At 44.5% G+C, this 19,838-nt stretch overlaps 2 protein-coding genes across 2 annotated transcripts in view; one reads left to right on the top strand and one right to left on the bottom strand.

The window, feature by feature from the left end:
• LOC139388017 (HOATZ cilia and flagella associated protein) overlaps positions 1-9,599 on the bottom strand; it is a 31,532-nt gene extending 21,933 nt beyond the window's left edge. The window contains exons 1-3 of the mRNA XM_071134499.1: positions 9,347-9,599; positions 8,102-8,140; positions 4,357-4,466 (exon numbers count right to left, since the gene is read on the bottom strand). Of these exons, the coding sequence (XP_070990600.1) occupies positions 4,357-4,466; positions 8,102-8,140; positions 9,347-9,599 (402 nt within the window). The remainder of the gene's footprint in view (positions 1-4,356; positions 4,467-8,101; positions 8,141-9,346) is intronic.
• Positions 9,600-13,156: 3,557 nt separating this feature from the next.
• LOC139388596 (B-cell translocation gene 4) lies at positions 13,157-16,363 on the top strand. Its single transcript, XM_071135351.1, has 5 exons — positions 13,157-13,339; positions 13,734-13,871; positions 14,719-14,840; positions 15,443-15,585; positions 15,993-16,363. The coding sequence occupies exons 1-5, from the start codon at positions 13,167-13,169 to the stop codon at positions 16,224-16,226; spliced, it is 810 nt and encodes a 269-aa protein (XP_070991452.1). The 5' UTR covers positions 13,157-13,166; the 3' UTR covers positions 16,227-16,363.
• The last annotated feature ends 3,475 nt before the right edge of the window (positions 16,364-19,838 follow it).

The raw sequence follows: 19,838 nt of genomic DNA, 5'->3' as shown, positions 1-19,838 counted from the left end.
ACCACTACAATACAACATGTATAATACCACCACTACAATACAACATGTATAATACCACCACCACTACAATACAACATGTATAATACCACCACTACAATACAACATGTATAATACCACCACTACAATACAACATGTATAATACCACCACCACTACAATACAACATGTATAATACCACCACTACAATACAACATGTATACTACCACCACTACAATACAACATGTATAATACCACCACTACAATACAACATGTATAATACCACCACTACAATACAACATGTATAATACCACCACTACAATACAACATGTATAATACCACCACTACAATACAACATGTATAATACCACCACTACAATACAACATGTATAATACCACCACTACAATACAACATGTATAATACCACCACTACAATACAACATGTATAATACCACCACTACAATACAACATGTATAATACCACCACTACAATACAACATGTATAATACCACCACCACTACAATACAACATGTATAATACCACCACTACAATACAACATGTATAATACCACCACTACAATACAACATGTATAATACCACCACCACTACAATACAACATGTATAATACCACCACTACAATACAACATGTATAATACCACCACTACAATACAACATGTATAATACCACCACCACTACAATACAACATGTATAATACCACCACTACAATACAACATGTATAATACCACCACTACAATACAACATGTATAATACCACCACTACAATACAACATGTATAATACCACCACCACTACAATACAACATGTATAATACCACCACTACAATACAACATGTATAATACCACCACCACTACAATACAACATGTATAATACCACCACCACTACAATACAACATGTATAATACCACCACTACAATACAACATGTATAATACCACCACTACAATACAACATGTATAATACCACCACCACTACAATACAACATGTATAATACCACCACTACAATACAACATGTATAATACCACCACCACTACAATACAACATGTATAATACCACCACTACAATACAACATGTATAATACCACCACTACAATACAACATGTATAATACCACCACCACTACAATACAACATGTATAATACCACCAATACAATACAACATGTATAATACCACCACTACAATACAACATGTATAATACCACCACTACAATACAACATGTATAATACCACCACCACTACAATACAACATGTATAATACCACCAATACAATACAACATGTATAATACCACCACTACAATACAACATGTATAATACCACCACCACTACAATACAACATGTATAATACCACCACTACAACGGTCCCTGCTGTTCCAAAAGGTGTATTTTAGTGTTTTTAAAATCTGATTCTCCTGCTCCATCAGTTACCTGATGTGGAATAGAGTTCCGTGTAGTCATGGCTCTATGTAGTACTGTGCACCTCCCATAGTCTGTTCTGGACTTGGGGACTGTGAAGAGACCTCTGGTGGCATGTCTTGTGGGGTATGTATGGGTGTCTGAGCTGTGTGCCAGTAGTTTAAACAGACCTCTGGTGGCATGTCTTGTGGGGTATGTATGGGTGTCTGAGCTGTGTGTTAGTAGTTTAAACATACCTCTGGTGACATGTCTTGTCGGGTATGGATGGGTGTCTGAGCTGTGTGCTAGTAGTTTAAACAGACCTCTGGTGGCATGTCTTGTGGGGTATGGATGGGTGTCTGAGCTGTGTGTTAGTAGTTTAAACATACCTCTGGTGGCATGTCCTGTGGGGTATGTATGGTTGTCTGAGCTGTGTGATAGTATTTTGAACATGCAGCTCAGTGCATTCAGCTTGTCAACACTTCTTACAAAAACAAGTAGTGATGAAGTCAATCTCTCTTCCGCTATGAGCCATGAGAGATTGACATGCATGTCATTAATGTTAGCTTTCTGTGTACATCCAAAGGCCAGCCATGTTGCCCTGTTCTGAGACAACTGCAATTTTACCAAGTCCCTCTTTGTGGCACATGACCACACAACTGAACAGTAGTCCAGGTGTGACAAAACTAGAGCCTGTAGGACCTGCCTTGTTGATAGTGTTGTTAAGAAGGTATAAACTAGGGCCTGTAGGACCTGCCTTGTTGATAGTGTTGTTAAGAAGGTAGAAACTAGGGCCTGTAGGACCTGCCTTGTTGATAGTGTTGTTAAGAAGGCAGAAACTAGGGCCTGTAGGACCTGCCTTGTTGATAGTGTTGTTAAGAAGGTAGAAACTAGGACCTGTAGGACCTGCCTTGTTGACAGTGTTGTTAAGAAGGTAGAAAATAGGGCCTGTAGGACCTGCCTTGTTGATAGTGCTGTTAAGAAGGCAGAAACTAGGGCCTGTAGGACCTGCCTTGTTGATAGTGCTGTTAAGAAGGTAGAAACTAGGGCCTGTAGGACCTGCCTTGTTGATAATGTTGTTAAGAAGGTAGAAACTAGGGCCTGTACGACCTGCCTTGTTGATAGTGTTGTTAAGAAGGTAGAAACTAGGGCCTGTAGGACCTGCCTTGTTGATAGTGCTGTTAAGAAGGTAGAAACTAGGGCCTGTAGGACCTGCCTTGTTGATAGTGTTGTTAAGAAGGTAGAAACTAGGGCCTGTAGGGACCTGCCTTGTTGATAGTGTTGTTAAGAAGGCAGAGTAGCGCTTTATTATGGACAGACTCCTCCCCATCTTAGCTACTGTTGTAATGTTTTGACCATGACAGTTTCCAATCCAGTGTTACTCCAAGCACTTTAGTCACCTCAATTTGCTCAATTTCCACATTATTCATTATGAGATGTAGTTGAAGTTTAGTGAATGATTTGTCCCAAATACAATGCTTTTAGTTTTAGAAATATTTAGGACTAACTTATTCCTTGCCACCCGTTCTGAAACTAACTGCAGCTCTTTGTTAAGTGTTGCAGTCATTTCAGTCGCTGCAGTAGCTGACGTGTATAGTGTTGAACCATTTGCATACATAGACCCTCTGGCTTTACTCAAAGCCAGTGGCATGTCATTAGTAAAGATTGAAAAAAGTAAGGGGCCTAGACAGCTACCCTGGGGAATTCCTGATTCTACCTGGATTATGTTGGGGAGGCTCCCATTAAATAACAGGGGCTACAGTAGACTATGCTACGGAGGGGGGAGGGGCTACAGTAGACTATGCAACGGAGGGGGGAGGGGCTACAGTAGACAATGCAACGGAGGGGGGAGGGGCTACAGTAGACTATGCAACGGAGCGGGGAGGGGCTACAGTAGACTATGCTACGGAGGGAGGAGGGGCAGATAGCCGACAATGAAAAAGATGTTCAGCTGGCTGGCAGACAGACAGACACTGGAAAAGATGTTCAACTGGCAGACAGACAGACACTGGAAAAGATGTTCAACTGGCAGACAGACAGACACTGGAAAAGATGTTCAACTGGCAGACAGACAGACACTGGAAAAGATGTTCAACTGGCAGACAGACAGACACTGGAAAAGATGTTCAACTGGCAGACAGACAGACACTGGAAAAGATGTTCAACTGGCAGGCAGACAGACACTGGAAAAGATGTTCAACTGGCAGGCAGACAGACACTGGAATACGTTTCTGAGTGACAGTAAGAGCTTTGCATAGACGCTTTGTTGAGTTTCTTGTGGGACTGGGAAAAACTGCCTGGAACGTAAAATAATGTTATTAACCGGTTCCCAGCCCTGCCCCTCATACACACACATACACTCACTCACTTACTCACCTCACTCACACACACACACACACACACACACTTAGTCACTCACACACCCTCACACACTCTCTCACTCTCACTCTCACTCTCACTCTCTCTCACTCACTCACACTCACTCACTCACACTCACTCACACTCACTCACACTCACGCACACTCACACACACTCACGCACACACACGCACACACACGCACACACACACGCACAGTCAGTAATGTTGAAGCCCAGTGTGTGCAGCAGTAGCAGTAATTAGTAAACAGGCTATAAGGTTGATTTACAGGAGGGAGACAGAGAGAGAGACAGTCTTTCACTGGCTGATAGACATTAGGAATATGCTGTGTGGGCACGTGTGTGTGTGTGTGTGTGTGTGTGTGTGTGTGTGTGTGTGTGTGTGTGTGTGTGTGTGTGTGTGTGTGTGTGTGTGTCTTGAGACAGTATGAGATACCCGAGTCAAGCTTTCAGTCAATTAATTCACCATCCCCCCTATAGCCGCTCTCTCTCTCTGTAATCAGTTAAAGGTCTACACATCAGATGGATGGACCATCAGGACACCACTATATCACTGGTCACTACCACCTCGCCTCTAACACACACACCCCGGGTCGTTTCCTCTCACCATGTCCATGTATCTCTGTCTCTCTTCCTGTCTCTGCTTCTGATGGCGAACCTCCTGCAGCCTGTCCTCCTGTCTCTGCTTCTGATGGCGAACCTCCTGCAGCCTCTCTCCTGTTTCACACACACACAGGGTTGGGGAGTAACGGATAACATGTAGGGGATGACAAAAACCCAGTAACTGTAATCCGTTACATTACCAGCAAATATATTATAATCAGATTACAGATGCTTTAGAAAAACTAGATGATTACTTGGAGGATAACGTTTAAATTGACACTACTCTGTTTTCTCAATGACATTCAAATCAGCATTGAAAAAAGTTTAAGTTTGTTCCACCTGAGTGAGTCTGACCACCAATCAGAGACCACTATGATGTCAGAGACCACTATGATGTCAGAGACCACTATGATGTCAGAGACCACTATGATGCCAGAGACCACTATGATGTCAGAGACCACTATGATGTCAGAGACCACTATGATGACAGAGACCACTATGATGCCAGAGACCACTATGATGTCAGAGACCACTATGATGTCAGAGACCACTATGATGTCAGAGACCACTATGATGTCAGAGACCACTATGATGACAGAGACCACTATGATGCCAGAGACCACTATGATGTCAGAGACCACTATGATGCCAGAGACCACTATGATGCCAGAGACCACTATGATGTCAGAGACCACTATGATGACAGAGACCACTATGATGCCAGAGACCACTATGATGACACACCAAATGTGTTTGATGGGAAAAGAGCAGGAAAAGGTTTTTGTAGGTTACAGTCCAAGCTACTGTATGTCTTCCAATGGTGTGACTGCTGTCGGCATCCAAAGATGATCCAACTTGAATAAACAAAGGGCGGCAGGGTAGCCTAGTGATTAGAGCTTTGGACTAGAAACCGCAAGGTTGCAAGTTCAAATCCCTGAGCTGACAAGATACAAATCTGTCGTTCTGCCCCTGAACAGGCAGTTAACTCACGGTTCCTAGGCTGTCATTGAAAATAAGAATTTGTTCTTAACTGACTTGCCTAGTTAAATAAAGGTAAAAAAAATAAAAATGCTTGGAGGTAATGATGACAGCAGTGGTGTAGTCTACAGTGATACAGATATCACTTATTATTGATATCTACACAGCGCATTGATGTGAATCACACTGCTGCTCTCTCATTTAGCTATTTGTGCCTTACGGATTGTGGTTGAATTCAAGAGGTTTAAGCTGCCTATCAATCATTGTTTTTTAAACCAGTGGACAGCCAGTGAAAAATGTGCTCTTGCAACAGCTGCATAGTGTGGATCCCAGCCTATGGAATAACAGCTGCATAGTGAGGATCCCAGCCTATGGAATAACAGCTGCATAGTGTGGATCCCAGCCTATAGAATAACAGCTGCATAGTGAGGATCCCAGCCTATGGAATAACAGCTGCATAGTGAGGATCCCAGCCTATGGAATAACAGCTGCATAGTGAGGATCCCAGCCTATGGAATAACAGCTGCATAGTGAGGATCCCAGCCTATGGAATAACAGCTGCATAGTGTGGATCCCAGCCTATAGAATAACAGCTGCATAGTGAGGATCCCAGCCTATAGAATAACAGCTGCATAGTGTGGATCCCAGCCTATAGAATAACAGCTGCATAGTGAGGATCCCAGCCTATAGAATAACAGCTGCATAGTGAGGATCCCAGCCTATAGACTAACAGCTGTATAGTGTGGATCCCAGCCTATAGAATAACAGCTGCATAGTGTGGATCCCAGCCTATAGAATAACAGCTGCATAGTGTGGATCCCAGCCTATAGAATAACAGCTGCATAGTGAGGATCCCAGCCTATAGAATAACAGCTGCATAGTGTGGATCCCAGCCTATAGACTAACAGCTGTATAGTGTGGATCCCAGCCTATAGACTAACAGCTGTATAGTGCGGATCCCAGCCTATAGAATAACAGCTGCATAGTGCAGATCTTAGCTTATGGAATACAAGTGGGGCTTTTATTGCTCAAACTAATTAATGCTGATAAAATAAATAAATCCATAGGCCTAGAGGACACAAGCTCAAACTCCCACACTTTAGATAGACTTAAAGGGACAACCTGTAGTTGCTACATTCATTTTTGGACTTATATATATATCATTTATATCTCCATTGATTCTTGAAGAATATAACTTATAAATGCCTCATGAGCTTATTAGTTCAACTGTCACACTTTGTGAAAAAACAAAATATAAGATTGTTTATATATAAATGTGTTTGTAAACATTGTAAATGTAAACTCATAACATGGCTAAAACAATCATTTTGGTATCATGGATGGTCAGTCCTTGCATCCACAGCTCTGTCTATTCATCTGAGAGTGGTTACATTTCTCCTGGCCTGTCCCTCAGCTTTTTACCAAAACAGAGGTGGGGTGGCCGTTTTGTTATTATTTAGTCTGTGGACTTGCCCTTTAAACAGCTGTATATTATCAAGATATCAAAGTGTCACCAACAAAAAGGTAAACAAGAGGCCTATAGCAAATGCAGCATATGGCATTCATGCTTCACATGTAAATAGCCCTTTTCAGTAGTGCTCAAAGCATGCCATTCCATCAGCATTCATTTTCAACTCGAATCAATGAGCCCAATCAGTCCTCCATGACAACACAATCATAAACAACAGAGTAGGACTGGCTAATAAGTCCTTAGTTTTGGCGTCATGCTCAGGTAGAACAATTTGGCTAATCTATACTTCCATATTTCCAAGTCCTGTTCTTGAAGATCAAAGGATATAACATTTATTGGAATGACTGTAATTCTGATAGACTTTGGTTTTTAATGTAAAGATATACTTGAATTGTATTATTATAATGTAGTAGAAAGCAAGCAATGTGTTAGAAGAAGCCTACATAACCAACCCATAATGTAACATGTTACATCCATATATGACCAACTATGTAAACCTTAACATTGATTTATCCTGCAATAGATGTTGTTCAATTGGTAACATACATGTCTTCTTCTAACGCCTCTTAAGGGGAAAGTAATCTAAAAGTAACTGAATGTAATCAGATTACGTTACTGAGTTTGGGTAATCTAAAAGTTACGTTACTGTCACGCCCTGACCGTGGATTGCTTTGAATGTTTCTATTTTTAGTTTTATCAGGGTGTGATGTGGGTGGGTATTCTATGTTGTAGGTTTAGGTTTTGTTCTTCTATGTGTCTGGCCTGGTATGGTTCTCAATCAGAGGCAGCTGTCTATCGTTGTCTCTGATTGAGAACCATACTTAGGTAGTCTGTTTTCCCATTTTGAGTTGTGGGTGGTTATTTTCTGGTTCGTGTTTGTTGCACCTGTCAGAACGTTGTTTACCGTTTTGTTGTTTTTGTTCGTATTCATTCTGGATTAACAGTGTTATGATACATACCACGCTGAACTTTGGTCCTCCTCTCCTTCCACCAACAAAAATCATTACAGTTACTGATTACAATTTTGGACAAATCAAAAATATTGGTCACATACACATGGTTAGCAGATGTTATTGCAAGTGTAACGAAATGCTTATGAAGAATAAATGCTGTGCTCATGGAATGGCATACTTTGAGCACTACTAAAAAGTGATATTCACATGTGAAAAATGAATGCCATTTGCTACATTTGCTATAGACCTATTGTTTACCTTTACCTATTGTTTACCTTTATATATATATATATATATATATTGAGGTCTTTATGACTGTGATATCTAAGGAATGGCTGTATACTTACTATGGTCAGAAGAAGATGGTTTGAGAGCAGCATTGGTGTCTAAAAAGGAAAAATAAAAGGTTATTTAATTGTTTTGGCACGTGACCTCAATTTGAGACTAGAAATGCAGGGGTATAAATGCAGGCACTGGTGTCTCGAAATGAAATGAAAAGGTTAATTCCCTAGTTAAAGCTGTGTGTTCATATCCACTCAATATTAGTTCACGCACTCCCAACACACAATAATGACATTAAAGTTCATAATCATGCAAAAGGTTCTTAGTTGACACTCAAATGTTTTATTCTATACCCATTTGAGGAAAGACATTTTCTTAATTTGATTGATGATAAGATTAAATATTTCCAGGGGACCTCATGGGGTCCCGACTCCATGTTTGGGAACCACTGATCTAGCCTTTCCAGGAGGTAGAACACAGGAGGCTGCATATGTTACACAATACACAGTCCTGTACTAGTATAACTAAATATCTCAGAGGGGAAAAAATATTGCATCAGAAATAAGAGTGTGACAGCAGGTGAACCGAGCAGTGTGCCTCGCATGGTTTGTCCGGGCTAACGTTACCTTACCAACTACCAGAAGAGTCTCATCATGGATTGGCCGGGCTAACTCTACCTTACCGACTACCAGAAGAGTCTCATCATGGATTGGCCGGGCTAACTCTACCTTACTGACTACCAGAAGTGTCTCTTGGTTTGTCCGGGCTAACTTTACCTTACCGACTACCAGAAGTGTCTCATCATGGTTTGTCCGGGCTAACGTTACCTTACCAACTACCAGAAGAGTCTCATCATGGATTGCCCGGGCTAACTCTACCTTACCGACTACCAGAAGAGTCTCATCATGGATTGGCCGGGCTAACTCTACCTTACCGACTACCAGAAGTGTCTCATCATGGTTTGTCCAGGCTAACTTTACCTTACCGACTACCAGAAGTGTCTCTTGGTTTGTCCGGGCTAACTTTACCTTACCGACTACCAGAAGAGTCTCATCATGGTTTGACTACCAGAAGAGTCTCATCATGGATTGGCCGGGCTAACTTTACCTTACCGACTACCAGAAGAGTCTCATCATGGTTTGTCCGGGCTAACTTTACCTTACCGACTACCAGAAGTGTCTCATCATGGTTTGTCCAGGCTAACTTTACCTTACCGACTACCAGAAGTGTCTCGTGGTTTGTCCGGGCTAACGTTACCTTACCGACTACCAGAAGTGTCTCATGGTTTGTCCGGGCTAACGTTACCTTACCGACTACCAGAAGTGTCTCGTGGTTTGTCCGGGCTATCGGCAGCCTCTGGCGGATGTCTGCGTTGACCAGGCGGGACTCTAGCGGAGGCAGCAGTGACAAAGAGGTCCACAGCTGCTTGGCGTGAGACACATCTTCAGGAGACGAGCCGTCAAACACCGTGAAGAAGTATTTATCCAACTCTGTCTCTAGCTGCTCTGCCTCTCTCCTCTCCTCCTCCTCCGTTAACCCAGCCCGCGGCTCTGACTCAAACATTACGATAGCCCGTGTGTTTTTTACCAACCAACAACAGAGCGGATATCACCGAATCATCAATATTATAAAGTAAACGAGCCACAGACGAACATTGATATTCCTACTTAGCTAAATGAGGAGATGATACACTGTAAGAAATGTTACGTTTTTGGAAACCCGGAAGTGCGGAGAGCGCGTCTGTTACCAAGGCGACAGGACGCTCCAGGATGACACCGGTTTTCTGCCAGGTGACTGTGTATACATGGGACACTATTATAGTGTGTGTTGCATAAGGAATGAGGGGGGGGAATACATGGGACACTATTATAGTGTGTGTTGCATAAGGAATGAGGGGAGGGGGGGGGGGGGGATACATGGGACACTATTATTGTGTGTGCGTGTGTCTGAAACAGAATTACATATTAGAACGTGGTATAAAATATGTTATGTTGGCAGTATGGTTCGTAATTGCAGTGTGTTTAGACAATCAGCTAACTACACTGCCTACACACAAGCCCCAACATGCGCCAGAGCAGAGGAGACTACTGAAGACAAGCCAGTGAGTTACTAGGAGCTGCATTTTTTGCCTGTATTCTCAACAACAGTAACTAGGTGTTAAATCTTTTTGCCTGTATTCTCAACAACAGTGACTAGGTGTTAAATCTATATTCTCAACAACAGTGACTAGGTGTTAAATCTATATTCTCAACAACAGTGACTAGGTGTTAAGTCTATATTCTCAACAACAGTAACTAGGTGTTAAGTCTATATTCTCAACAACAGTGACTAGGTGTTAAGTCTATATTCTCAACAACAGTGACTAGGTGTGAAGTCTATATTCTCAACAACAGTAATTAGGCGTTATTATTTCTTGCCTATTATTCTCATAAACAGTTGCTATGTGTTAACTCTCACTAGCCTTTTGACTAAACTCAAGGCTGGCACCAGAACAGGCAATTGATTTCCATGGGGGACACAGGCATTTGTTCAATGGGTTTCATTGTAACAACATAATTTAACAGCATCCGAACAGTCCACCATGCATTGGCACATTTCCTTCCATTCCAGTGGTGTGGTGATGTTTTTTAAGGTGAGGGAGCGCAAAACGTAGTTTTTAAACGATGTCATAATTTCTCAATCAAAGTTGGTAGCATATTGAATGTCATTGTAGAATAGGCCAATTGCAACGTCTGCCTATGCCCATACCAGTGGAGGCTGCTGAGGGGAGGACGGCTCGTAATAATGTCTGGAACAGAGCAAATGGAATGGCATCAAAAACATGGAAACCATGGAAACCATGGATTCAGCTTTATCTAACTTTACAAAACGAGCACCATTGTGAGAAGTGATAATCTTCTGTTTGTAATAATAATGTTAACTATAAAATATATTTCCTGAAGAAATTGTGGTGTGCTTGCAAGCTTGTTTTGAAACGTTTAGAAAATCTTAATGTCGTTTAAATGTTTGTAGCTGAAATGGTTAAAGAGCGCTAGCAGTAAAATGTCTACCACCGTGTTCTCATTTTTGGCATTGAATCCATGAAGTGTTATGCTAATTTATGCAAATTACCACTGCTTGTAGTTTATAAACGTTTTTTAGGAATGTGAAGTCAGGATAGACTGAACATAAGAAAGTTGGTTTGGTGTCTCTGGCTTAAACATTTCAAGAGTTACTGTTGGTGAGTTATTTTATGCAAATGCATGCAAATGTATATAGTTATAGTTGATACAAAATGTAAAGAATTTGAAGTTAGGCTAGCTTGAACATGTGAAAGTTGGTTTGTTGTCTCTAGCTTGAACAGTTCAAGAGGCACTGTTGGTGAGCTGATTTATGCAAATGTATGCACATTTGTCTAGTTATAGTTGATAAAAGTTTTAAAGAATTTTAAGTTAGGATAGCCTGAACTTTTGAAAGTTGGTTTGGTGTTCAAGTGGTCCATGTGAAGGTTCTGACAGACAGAGTGGTCAATGTGTAGGTTCTGACAGACAGAGTGGTCAATGTGAAGGTTCTGACAGACAGAGCGGTACCTGTGTACGTTCTGACAGACAGAGCGGTCTATGTGAAGGGTCTGACAGACAGAGCGGTCCATGTGAAGGTTCTGACAGACAGAGTGGTCAATGTGAAGGTTCTGACAGACAGAGTGGTCAATGTGAAGGTTCTGACAGACAGAGCGGTCTATGTGAAGGGTCTGACAGACAGAGCGGTCCATGTGAAGGTTCTGACAGACAGAGCGGTCTATGTGAAGGGTCTGACAGACAGAGCGGTCCATGTGAAGGTTCTGACAGACAGAGCGGTCTATGTGAAGGGTCTGACAGACAGAGCGGTCCATGTGAAGGTTCTGACAGACAGAGCGGTCTATGTGAAGGGTCTGACAGACAGAGCGGTCCATGTGAAGGTTCTGACAGACAGAGCGGTCTATGTGAAGGGTCTGACAGACAGAGCGGTCCATGTGTACGTTCTGACAGACAAGAGTGGTACCTGTGAAGATTCTGACAGACAGAGTGGTACCTGTGAAGGTTCTGACAGACAGAGCGGTCCATGTGAAGGTTCTGACAGACAGAGCGGTCTATGTGAAGGTTCTGACAGACAGAGTGGTACCTGTGAAGATTCTGACAGACAGAGCAGTCCATGTGAAGGTTCTGACAGCCACAGTGGTACCTGTGAAGGTTCTGACAGACACAGTGGTACCTGTGAAGGTTCTGACAGACAGAGTGGTACCTGTGAAGGTTCTGACAGACACACTGGTACCTGTGAAGGTTCTGACAGACAGAATGGTACCTGTGAAGGTTCTGACAGACAGAGTGGTCCATGTGAAGGTTCTGACAGACAGAGCAGTCCATGTGAAGGTTCTGACAGACACAGTGGTACCTGTGAAGGTTCTGACAGACACAGTGGTACCTGTGAAGGTTCTGACAGACAGAGCGGTACCTGTGAAGGTTCTGACAGACAGAGCAGTCCATGTGAAGGTTCTGACAGACAGAGCAGTCCATGTGAAGGTTCTGACAGACAGAGCAGTCCATGTGAAGGTTCTGACAGACACAGTGGTACTGTGAAGGTTCTGACAGACAGAGCGGTCTATGTGAACGTTCTGACAGACAGAGCTGTCCATGGTACTGAGTCTGGTTACCATATCAATGAATAAGATGGTACTGAGTCTGGTTAACATATCAATGAATGAGATGGTACTGAGTCTGGTTAACATATCAATGAATGAGATGGTACTGAGTCTGGTTATCTCCATGGTGCATTGTTTCTGTCAGAGGTACTACCGCAGGCTGCTGTCAATCAATCAATCAATCACATTGGAACTCGCATCACCTGTGCTCTGCCCTCATACACAGCTGATTTAAACGAGGTGTGTTTAGCAACAGGCTCTTATATAGAATATGTTTGTTCTGGTCTGAAGCTGCTGCGCTGAATGAACTGTCTGTCGTCTAGAAGAGTTCAGAGAGAAACGCTAACATTTAAAAGCAGATTTGTTTGCTAGGGATTAAAGCTGCAGTTTAATTAAGCCTTTAAGTAGTGTCTGTGTTGCTAAGGTAGTTGGCTCAAGGTTGTGTTAAGGTTAGGTGGTTTGACGTTCTAACAATGAAGGAAGAGATTGCAGCAGCAGTGTTCTTCGTTGCTCGGCTGGCGAAGCGCCATGGTAGTTTAGATGCTGAAAGCAGAGAGGAGTTTGCTGCTGCCCTCACCTCAGCCCTGTTTGACACCTACAAGACCCACTGGTACCCTCACACACCTGTCAAGGGACAAGCCTACCGGTCAGTAACTACACACACCTGTCAAGGGACAAGCCTACCGGTCAGTAACTACACACACCTGTCAAGGGACAGGCCTACCGGTCAGTAACTACACACACCTGTCAAGGGACAGGCCTACCGGTCAGTAACTACACACACCTGTCAAGGGACAGGCCTACCGGTCAGTAACTACACACACCTGTCAAGGGACAGGCCTACCGGTCAGTAACTACACACACCTGTCAAGGGACAGGCCTACCGGTCAGTAACTACACACACCTGTCAAGGGACAGGCCTACCGGTCAGTAACTACACACACCTGTCAAGAGACAGGCCTACCGGTCAGTAACTACACATAGGCAAGATTGTCTCTGGCTTTGTGTTCTGGTGTGTATAACCATTGTGCATGTGTTAGGTGCCTGCGTATGAACCGAGCTCAGCTGAGGGACCCTGTGTTGGAGAGGGCGTGTTTACGGAGTGCTGTCTCTTACGAGGACCTGGGGTTGCCACGGGAGATGACAATCTGGGTCGACCCTGGAGAAGTGTCCTGCAGGTGAGTGCTATTGTACTGAGGCACTACTGTACTGGTATGTCTTACCTCTCGGGCAGACTGTCAACTGGTGTGCCAAATTCAGCCCCTTGGCATGTTAAATGTAGACATAAGACTAAAAACCTACTTGGAATTCACCTCAATGATCTATTTTAAGAAATCTATACCCAAGTATTTACACTCATAAATAGATGTATGGGAACATGTACAAATGTAAGGTTTGAAATTGTCAAATACAATGTCTGTTTGGGCTTCATGGCTCAATTTGTGGCGTACGTGTTCCGTCCCCCGACCCTCATCTCCAGAACAACTCAATCTAGTTGACACCTGTTCCAGAAGGTTCTACTCAACCCCGGATTCTCAGTTATCCACAAACTGGTGCTATGGAGACATGTTCATTAGGGTGGAGACATGTTCATTAGGGTGGAGCCAGCCGTGGTCATGTTCATTGCAAAAGTTTTTTTTCACAGAATGAGCTAATGAATATGACCCAGGATTGTGTTGATTAGGCCAGTGGTTTTCAAACCTCTCCTTGGAGACCCCCAGCTGCTACATGTGCTTATTAGACCAGAACTTTTTTAAACTCTCCACAGGGACCCCCTGTATTTAATTAATTCCAGCGCTACCACACCTGATTCAAATAATATCATGCTTTTGATTACTTAAATCAGGTGAGCTTGTTCGGGGCTAGAATAAAACTGAGAAGTCTGAGTGGGGGGGGCACGAGAAGAGGTTTGAGAAATGTATTGGTCTGGCTCAGCTAGAAACTCCCTCTGCTTGTTAACCTGAGCCCAGGGAAAGGGGCTACTGTGTTGTGGCAGGAAGATGTTGTGATGCGTTTCCTGTGTAGGTACGGAGAGCGCAGCGTTCCGTTCTGTGTGATGCAGCTGCAGGGCTGTCACCAAGGTGACAAGGAGTTTTCCCGACGTATACATAATGCAGTGGAGCGGGCCGCCTCCGACATCCAATCAGGTGCTCTGGCTTTCTGTCTTATGTTTTCTGTTTCTCAGACAAATATTTTGTATTTCTTACCCTGATTATAAAATGTGTTGCAACGTGTAATGGGCGGATTGGATTATGCTGAGCTGCGGGAACCGGTCTATGGCACGTGGTGTAACTGGTCAAAGCGCTGATGGAGGCGCGTCCTTCTCAAATTAAACAGTAATCTGCGCAGCTTGGTCATGTTGTCGTCAAATGTTCTAACTAGTTTTCACTGGAAGGCAGTTCCCAAATGAACTGTTCTGGAAGGTTCTACAGTTATGTTTTACTGTAGCCGGTAGGGCAGGGATCGTCAACTGCTTTTGATAAAGACGCCGATTCCTTTTCCCTTGAACAGACTCCTTCCTACTCCTTATCCACATCATTTAGCCTAGTCTACGTCACTTGTTTTGAGCCGACTTCGCTGCGGGCTTTGAACGGGGCACCTGGCTCACGCCTGGGAGGCAGCCCCGTTCCAAAACTAATACAACCACTTTTCAACCGGTGAAAACTCCTCTCACCGGGGTAACCCAGGCCAGATAATCGAATCCATTTACTGTGAAAAGTGTTTTAAAGCTTTGATTTGATCCAATCAGGCTGCTCCGACGAGGAGGGCGGGGACACCAGCATGAACAGCAGCTGCAGCAGTCTATCCACTCCCTGCCCTGCCCACAACCCGAAACCCAAAACCATCCCAACAGTCAGCAACCCCAACAGTGTCTACCAAGTAACTAACCAGGTAACTAGCGCTCTAGAGGTGTCTACCAGGTAACTAACAAACTAATGTAAAGAGCTCTGACGTAACAAACCAGGACTGGACAAAGCTCTAGGGCAGGGGTACTGAACTCTTACCATACCAGGTCCGGAGCCTCCTGGTTTTCTGTTCTACCTGATAATTGCACCCACCTTGTGTCCCAGGTCTAAACCAGTCCCTAATTTAGAGGGGGAACAATGAAGGGGGGAGAAAATGCAGTGAAACTGGCTTTAAAGTCCAGAGTTGAATTTGAGCGCTCTAGGGATGTTTGATGGGGTTTAGATTCTGGTTGTGTTCAGACATTGCACAGTCGACGATGCAGTAACAGATGTGGTCCCGGTGTTGTAAGAGCTGACAGGCATCAATGATGTGTGACTTTCTTTCTGTTCCAGTTCAGTGAGTTTGCTCCAGTGCCACCCCCTCCGGCCTGGGCCGCTTACTCCAACAGAAGGGCCTTCCCTGGGGATGGCTACCCCCCCCACGGACCCCCCTCTGGAGGTCTGTTCGCCCAGCAGCACAGCAGCCAGTTCCAGCCTCCTAAAGGAATCAAACCCTACAGAGCCACCTCCTCCTTCACTGGGCCCAGGCAGGACAAGTACCACTGGGTCAGCAAGAACCGCTCCTAAAATGTCAACCTGGAACCTACTGGAAACAAGACCCCACTGGCTGCTTGGAGCCCAGAACACTTAAAAATATTAAAAATATTAAAAGGTCAAAGTGTGAATTATGAAAAGGTTAAAGCAATGCTGTTATAGCATTTTTAAAGTTGCAGTATTTTTATTAAAAAAATATTTTATGTCTTAACTATTGTGATTGTTAAACTGGAAAATATTCTCTGAATAAAATTGATTTGTTTTTAACAAACTGGTTGTCTGTTTGCAGTGGATTGTCTAGGACCTCGTTTAGATGAGTGTTTTCAGAGGAACGCTGGGTGGGAGTGTCCAGGTTTACGTTGGTCCATATTATTCAGTGGGGTTCATTTGGTTAGTAACTGAGCTTCAATATTCATAAACCAACTAGGGTGGGCGTGAGTACGAAGCCAGGATATGGATCTGTGCCAAGACAAGGAGAATAACACTGAGTTGCAGGACGAAGAACAATTTGTTTGAAAAAAAAGGAGGAACTCTTTTCGTTTGGAACTGGTTTGGCTTCAAGATATTTGACCTCGACCAACAGTAAGTTGACGCATTGTGCTAGCCAAAGGTGGAAAAGCCAGCGGTTTTTACCACCTGAACCCTGCATGTGCGCAAAGAGGACTCTCCCAGAATGCGTGCAGGAAGTCCCAAGACTTCAAGCCAGGCCTGCACTCCGCTGTCACTCAAGGTGTCATTTGTTAGTGGTACTCCCTATGGCAAGAAGTGGGAATGAGAACGAGTGCAATTGCAAAAAACATGGAACCAATAAAGTTTATTGTAAGAGACCTAGCCGTGTCTGCCAGAACTCTACACAGAATCTCGGGTGATCGAGTTATCAACAATTCGTAAAGCTGCCTTCTCTACCACTGCAGACTTCCGGTCAAGCCGGACCAGAGCCATACATTAGCCTCAGCATTCATTCCATTGACAACTGGAAGCTGCAAAGCAAATGCCTTCAGACCTTATTTCCCAGACGACCACACCGGAGAAATAATCGCAGCTGGGCTGAGGGAGGCACTTTCATCCGGGGGCTTCAAAGAGTGGCTTCAAGTATGTATGACCACCGACAGTGGCTCGAACATAGTTAAGACGAGGGTGTTTCCCGCCCCATACACCTTTTTGATATGCCACACTTGTCAGGTGGATGAACTAACTCGGAAAAGGAGAAATGCTCACTAACAAGGATGTAAACTAAGCTGTGTGCAAAATTTGAGAGAAATAAGCTTGTGGTGCCTATGGGAAATGTATGGGGTCTTTATTTCAGCTCATGGGACCAACACTTTAAATATACTGAACAGAAACTACGATGTAAAGGTTATGTAGGCTGGTAGGCTGTAAATGTTGGATCAGAACCCATGCTGACTCTGGTAGGCTGTACATGTTGGATCAGAACCCATGCTGACTCTGGTAGGCTGTACATGTTGGATCAGAACCCATGCTGAGACTGGTTTCTTAGGCTGTACATGTTGGATCAGAACCCATGCTGACTCTGGTTTCCTAGGCTGTACATGTTGGATCAGAACCCATGCTGACTCTGGTAGGCTGTACATGTTGGATCAGAACCCATGCTGACTCTGGTAGGCTGTATATGTTGGATCAGAACCCATGCTGCCTCTGGTTTCCTAGGCTGTACATGTTGGATCAGAACCCATGCTGACTCTGGTAGGCTGTATATGTTGGATCAGAACCCATGCTGCCTCTGGTTTCCTAGGCTGTACATGTTGGATCAGAACCCATGCTGACTCTGGTAGGCTGTATATGTCGGATCAGAACCCATGCTGACTCTGGTAGGCTGTATATGTTGGATCAGAACCCATGCTGACTCTGGTTTCCTAGGCTGTACATGTTGGATCAGAACCCATGCTGACTCTGGTTTCCTAGGCTGTACATGTTGGATCAGAACCCATGCTGAGACTGGTTTCTTAGGCTGTACATGTTGGATCAGAACCCATGCTGACTCTGGTTTGCTAGGCTGTACATGTTGGATCAGAACCCATGCTGACTCTGGTAGGCTGTACATGTTGGATCAGAACCCATGCTGACTCTGGTAGGCTGTATATGTTGGATCAGAACCCATGCTGCCTCTGGTTTCCTAGGCTGTACATGTTGGATCAGAACCCATGCTGACTCTGGTAGGCTGTATATGTTGGATCAGAACCCATGCTGCCTCTGGTTTCCTAGGCTGTACATGTTGGATCAGAACCCATGCTGACTCTGGTAGGCTGTATATGTTGGATCAGAACCCATGCTGACTCTGGTAGGCTGTATATGTTGGATCAGAACCCATGCTGACTCTGGTTTCCTAGGCTGTACATGTTGGATCAGAACCCATGCTGACTCTGGTTTCCTAGGCTGTACATGTTGGATCAGAACCCTTGCTGACTCTGGTAGGCTGTACATGTTGGATCAGAACCCATGCTGCCTCTGGTTTCCTAGGCTGTACATGTTGGATCAGAACCCATGCTGACTCTGGTAGCCTAGGCTGTATATTTTGCAGAACCCATTCTGACTCTGGTAACCTTGGCTGTAAATGTTGGATCAGAACCCACACTGACTGGTATCCGAGGATGTAAATATTGGATCAGAACCCATGCTGACTCTGGTAGACTGTACATGTTGGATCAGAACCCATGCTGTTGGATCAGAACCCATGCTGATCAGAACCCATGTCTGGTAGCCTAGGCTGTATATTTTACAAATAAGAATTTGCTCTTAAGTGACTTGCCTTGTTAAATAAATAAGTCTACTGTATAGGCACTGCAGACATACAGTACCAGTCAAAAGGTTGGCCCCCCCCCCCCCCCCCCCCCATTCCAATGAGTAAGTGTCCAACCTTTTGACTGGTACTATACATCTCTTCTGATCTGGAATACAGTTGATCAATGTGTTGTTATTACTTCTGTTTCAACCGGATCCATACACTGGTCACTCTTCATGGACAGACAGCTGGGTACAGGGGAGGCTGGTCTCCTTCATGGACAGACAGCTGGGTACAGGGGAGGCTGGTCTCCTTCATGGACAGACAGCTGGGTACAGGGGAGGCTGGTCTCCTTCATGGACAGACAGCTGGGTACAGGGGAGGCTGGTCTCCTTCATGGACAGACAGCTGGGTACAGGGGAGGCTGGTCTCCTTCATGGACAGACAGCTGGGTACAGGGGATGCTGGTCTCCTTCATGGACAGAAAGCTGGGTGCAGGGGAGGCTGGTCTCCTTCATGGACAGACAGCTGGGTACAGGGGAGGCTGGTCTCCTTCATGGACAGACAGCTGGGTACAGGGGATGCTGGTCTCCTTCATGGACAGACAGCTGGGTACAGGGGAGGCTGGTCTCCTTCATGGACAGACAGCTGGGTACAGGGGAGGCTGGTCTCCTTCATGGACAGACAGCTGGGTACAGGGGAGGCTGGTCTCCTTCATGGACAAACAGCTGGGTACAGGGGAGGCTGGTCTCCTTCATGGACAGACAGCTGGGTACAGGGGAGGCTGGTCTCCTTCATGGACAGAAAGCTGGGTACAGGGGAGGCTGGTCTCCTTCATGGACAGACAGCTGGGTACAGGGGAGGCTGGTCTCCTTCATTGACAGACAGCTGGGTACAGGGGAGGC

Source organism: Oncorhynchus clarkii, chromosome 29, assembly GCF_045791955.1.
Source record: "Oncorhynchus clarkii lewisi isolate Uvic-CL-2024 chromosome 29, UVic_Ocla_1.0, whole genome shotgun sequence".
Taxonomy (NCBI): Eukaryota; Metazoa; Chordata; class Actinopteri; order Salmoniformes; family Salmonidae; genus Oncorhynchus; species Oncorhynchus clarkii.
The sequence above is the reverse complement of the archived record's forward strand: the minus strand, read 5'-3'. Positions and strand labels throughout refer to the sequence as shown.